At 39.9% G+C, this 5,082-nt stretch overlaps 1 protein-coding gene across 1 annotated transcript; it reads left to right on the top strand.

Moving 5' to 3' along the window:
- The first annotated feature begins 644 nt into the window (after window positions 1-644).
- On the top strand, window positions 645-3,122 carry LOC145629849 (uncharacterized). Its single transcript, XM_081682155.1, has one exon. It carries the CDS (start codon window positions 645-647, stop codon window positions 3,120-3,122), a length of 2,478 nt encoding a protein of 825 aa, XP_081538281.1.
- Window positions 3,123-5,082: the final 1,960 nt, after the last annotated feature.

The following is a 5,082-nucleotide window of genomic DNA, read 5'->3' as shown; positions in this document are numbered from 1 at the left end:
GTGTAGTTTAAGGAGGGATAAGGTTACATTATGTGCAAGGTAAGTGATGAACTTATATATAGGCTAGAGTTTGTACTGGACCCACCGATAGCGTGTCACGAAATTCAAGACATAAGGAGATAACAAACAAAATCTCCAAACTTCTAACACAAGCTAGAGGAAAACCTATGAATCCCGACAAAACTTCTTTTTTTAGGAAAAGGGGAATCTTTTCAAATAAGTTTATATAATCACATTAATTGGTATTTTAGGTGTTCATCTCTCAGTTAAATATTCATTAGTCGTATTTTTTTTATGTTTATCATGAATACTAACATATTTCCTTTTTTCCTTTCTTATCACATTATCATGTCATTTTCGTTAACAGGAGTTCTATATGGACCCATGTTGGATCTAGAATTGTTCTCCAAGCCCCTTTTAATTGTAGAAGATCCCTTTTTGCAGAGTTCTCCCCTTGCCAGATATCAGTCATATTCTCCTCCCCCAGCTGTAGTAGCATGGCTGGAACTTCAAACAATGAGCAACAAAATTCGAGCTTCAGCTTAGATCCTTTCGTGGAACTTAAGGGGATGATGCAAGCCATAATCGAACGACAAGATACTGTAGAGCAAACTGTGGTAAATTTCATAAAATAAAACACACAGATGCATCCTAATGTGCCAGAATCGGAGGTAGCCTCACCATTCCCACTGGAAGTTGGAAATAATGACAGGGAAATTCCCACCAAGATTGAAGAGGAAATGACTAGGATGAAAGAAGTGTTGAAAGGTATCACTCAGGCCGAACCATGGATGGACATCCATGGGCTAACTCTCTTTCCTAAAGCACGCCTCCTATATGGTTTTAAGATGCCTGTTCTTTCACACTTTGACGGAACAAGAAGTCCTACCAACTTCTTAAAACTCTATGTTGGCGCTATGAGCCCTTGGGGTGTAGATGAACCATTGATGGCTCAGTTATTTCAACAATATCTTGATGGAGCTGCTTCACATTGGTTTTTGAATCTGGAAAATTCAAAGAAATCCACTTGGGCCGACATAGTGAGAGAGTTTTCCAACCAATATAAATACAATGAGGAAATTGATATCACGAGAAGGGATTTGGAGACAACTGCACAGAATATTAATGAAACATTTTCTTCCTTCATTACTAGATGGAGAAATAAAGCAGCTAAAATGATAAATAGGCCGAATGAAGAAGAGCAATTGCAGATGATTGTGAAAAATCTCCTTCTTGTATATCAAAAGCAGATGGCATATCAATACTTCCCCTCTTTTAAAGCTCTTATCTCAACTGGGTCATTGGTTGAAGACGCCATAAAGAAGGGAGAGATCAAGAAGGAAGACTTTAACAATGACAACTCATATAGTTCAAGGTTCGGGGCTAATAAGAAGATCACCAATAATGATGCATCTGCTTCAAAGCCTACCAACATGATATACAACATTGGGGCAACCTCGGCATTTCAACTCCGACCCCAAAGAGAATTCACTCCTTTAAATATGACATATGCCCAGGCATTCTCCAAACTAAAAAAGGCCAATCTCATCCAACCTTTGAACCCAAGACCTCCACCAAGGCACCCGCCACCAATGTACAACCCAAACAAACATTGTGAATTTCATCAAGGAGCCGGGCACGACATTGAAAGTTGTACGACATTCAAGCATCGACTACAAGACTTGATAGATGGTGGAAGGCTCTCTGTTGGAACCTTAGCCAACAAACCAAATAACACGCAACCTAGCATCACAAATAACCCCCTTCCAAATCACAAACCCCCTACCTCCATAAATTCCATCTCTACCTACACAAATGATTTTGACCCAACCCAATTGATCACTAGAAATGAATCTTGTGAATGTGAAGCACCAGTGACTGAAATAGGCAGGTGTCTAGATAATGAACTTGCTTCCCATAGAATCATCAATATAAGGGGTCACGACTATACCCTCCGCAAGGATCCTTTTGCTATGATGTGTGGGGCTATAGATTACGACAATGCATACTTTATATTGGACCGTGAGGAAGATGAAGATGCTGCATCTGTAATGGCTATTGTTGAAAGAAACACGGGAGCTTATTTCTCCACTCCAAACAACTATAAGCACCTTATATGCCTTGATGACCTTAGTGATGATGAAGTAGTGGAAGTATCCCATTTAACTCGAGCAGGTCGACACTTCAAGCCCTCTTACCTTGAAGAAGATAATCCATTAGATGCTTTACGAAGAAAAGAAAAAGGGAAAGAACTAATGGTAGATGAAGTCAACATAGAAGATGATGCTATCAAGCGAATGAAGGAGGTCAATGCTAATGTTTCTATATGGAAGTTGCTTATGCACTCGCAACCTCATCGAAGCGCGGTCCTTAAGCATTTGAATGAAGCTTCGGTTGACCCCTCTATTACTCCAGATCAGATTGTATGCCTTATTCATGGTGTAGACCGTACTCTCATGTTCACGAATGAAGATCTCCCTGAAGTTTCAAACCATAATAATTCATTACACATCAATGTTCGATGCAATGGATGGACGATACCTAGAGTTCTTGTGGATAACGGATCTGCAATCAATGTATGTCCCTATCGAGTGCTCACTAAGCTTGGTCATTCAAAAGATGATTTGGCACCATCAAGCCAAGTGGTTCGAGCCTATGACAACGCCACCAGAGAAGTTTTGGGTTCCATCGAATTACTTATAGAATATGGCCCAATGGCTAGGAAAGTAGACTTCACAGTGATTGACATCAAAACATGCTTTAACTTCTTGCTAGGAAGACCTTGGTTACATGAAAACAAGGCTGTAGCCTCAACGTTACATCAAAAAGTGAAATTAATGACCGATCAAGGAGCGGTAACCATCCCCGGAGATCCAGATATCATGAACATCTCACCTATCGGGAAATCTGTGCTACACCTAGATGAAGAAGAAGGGAGTCGCTTAGATGGTTTTAATGTCTTTTGCATTCAAAGTGGTGGGTGGATAGAGGTATCTGATAAGGATAGTAATGAAGAACCAGAGGACCCAATTGAGATCCCAGAAGAAGGCGATGAACCTCTGCATCAAGAAAAGGAAGAAGAACCTAGAACCCCAGAGGATAGAATTAACAATGAGCAATAAGAACGAGAAGGAGAGTCGTGGACTAGCAGTGATAGTCGTGCAAATAGCAATGACGCACGCGATGACTTTGATTTAGATTTTGATGTTCCAATGTTTAGAGTGCCAATTTGCCCAGAAAAATTAATTTTGTTTTCGGGCTATAAACATGAACCAAGATATCAAGATCTACCAAAGTTAGAAAAATTTGATGGCACAGGTGACCCAATGATCCATCTTTGTAAGTTCGTTAATGTCCTTGCTCCCTTGGATGTCCCAGAAGAACACCTCCCTACATTATTTTATCGTAGCTTGGAAGGCGCAACGTTATCTTGGTATTACAGTTTTGAACGCATTGGTGAAGCAAATTGGAATGAGATATCATAAGCTTTTGTTAATTGGGCTTATAATTTTAGTCAAACGGACCCTCAAAAATTGGTCTTAGTCACAACCCTACAGACAAATCAAGAAACTTTCTCTCACTTCTGCTCTCGATGTTCTGTTGTACGATCCAAGCTCCGAAATCCTATCACAGATAAAGAGTTTATGCTCATCATGCTTAAGAACCTTAATGATTTCTATTACCGTCAAATGGTTACAATGAGATATAATATTCTTGGGCATATGGAACAACATGGGTTCGATATCGACACATATAAATTACTAGACCATAGGCCAAGGGTCAATCCATGTGCCGAAACATTTAACAGAAGATCATTTACAGAAATTAATGAGCCTCTAAGTGCGGTGTATCGTCGTTTGCACAGGCAAGGCCTTATAAGAACAAAGGGATACGTATGTGCAATCCCGCCACCTGAAGTAAATATGGAGAGATACTGTAGTTATTGCAGTCAGTTTGGCCATACAACTGATTCATGTTATGATCTTCGATGCTCTATCCAAGACCTCATTGATTTTAGGATAATCGACCCAATCCACACAAGGCCTAGGACTGGACACAATCTTGTGCGACGTTTTTCATCGCAACAATGGTCGTCTCAATCTGCAATCTTTCGAGGATTACTCGATGAAAGCGCTATTAAACCACTTCCTCGACGACCTGGAGCCAGCCCTATAGGAGTAGACCTCCACAAATATTGTCATTATCACCAACTTCACGGTCACGACACCGATGGATGTCACGCTCTTCGCTTGCGCATCAAACATATCACCAAGATATCACATTTGAGTCGTAAAAGGTCAATATCCATTAATGTCTTATCAACTTCTAATGATGAAGAAGACCCTACGAATCTCATGACATACGATCCTCTAAGTGAAGAAATGGGACGGATGAATGTGAATGAACGGTTATCTCCAGCACCACAATCCGATGGATCATCCAGTGATGAAGAACCCTTTTATATGAAAGATGAGGAATTTGCCGTGACTGCGGATGGAGAAGATACATCCGCAACAAAAGTAGCTTCTATTCAATCAATCATGGAGCCACATATCTTTCTAAGACGGATCGACAACGAAACCAAGAAAGCATGTACTCAAGTATGTAAAGCATGGGCTAGATGGTTGTATAAAATGAAGCAGGATGGTTATGATGAAGAACCTAACGAAGGTTTAGGACATTAACAAAGAAATAATCATGATCCACACTTCCGTTCATTCTTAGCCAACCTCGTTTAAACGCAACTTCTAGAAAAACCCACAAAAAAACCAAAAAAATAGAAAAACCCACAAAAAAACCAAAAAAAATAGAAAAACCCACAAAAAACCAAAAAATAAGAAAAACCCACAACAAGAAAAACCAAAAAATAGAAAAGCCCACAACAAAAAAAAAAAAAAAACCAAAAAAAAATTAAATCCACAAAAATGCCTCCTTTTACTACCCTGAGAACTACGTGCAGCTTGATCCCCCATGGCACACTATAACACTGAAACTCCTATAATCACCATACCCTTCATTACTATCTTTTCTCACTACGCCATTGGGGGTACGTAGGCAACTTAGGCATGAGTTCAGCTGCTT

Source organism: Chenopodium album, chromosome 1, assembly GCF_948465745.1.
Source record: "Chenopodium album chromosome 1, dcCheAlbu1.1, whole genome shotgun sequence".
In the NCBI taxonomy this organism is placed as follows: domain Eukaryota; kingdom Viridiplantae; phylum Streptophyta; class Magnoliopsida; order Caryophyllales; family Amaranthaceae; genus Chenopodium; species Chenopodium album.
Note: the sequence above shows the minus strand (reverse complement) of the source record. Positions and strands in the feature narration are given on the sequence as shown.

Excerpts from the sequence above, each read along its gene's own strand:
- LOC145629849 (XM_081682155.1), top strand. The coding sequence starts at position 645 with ATGCATCCTAATGTGCCAGAATCGGAGGTAGCCTCACCATTCCCACTG.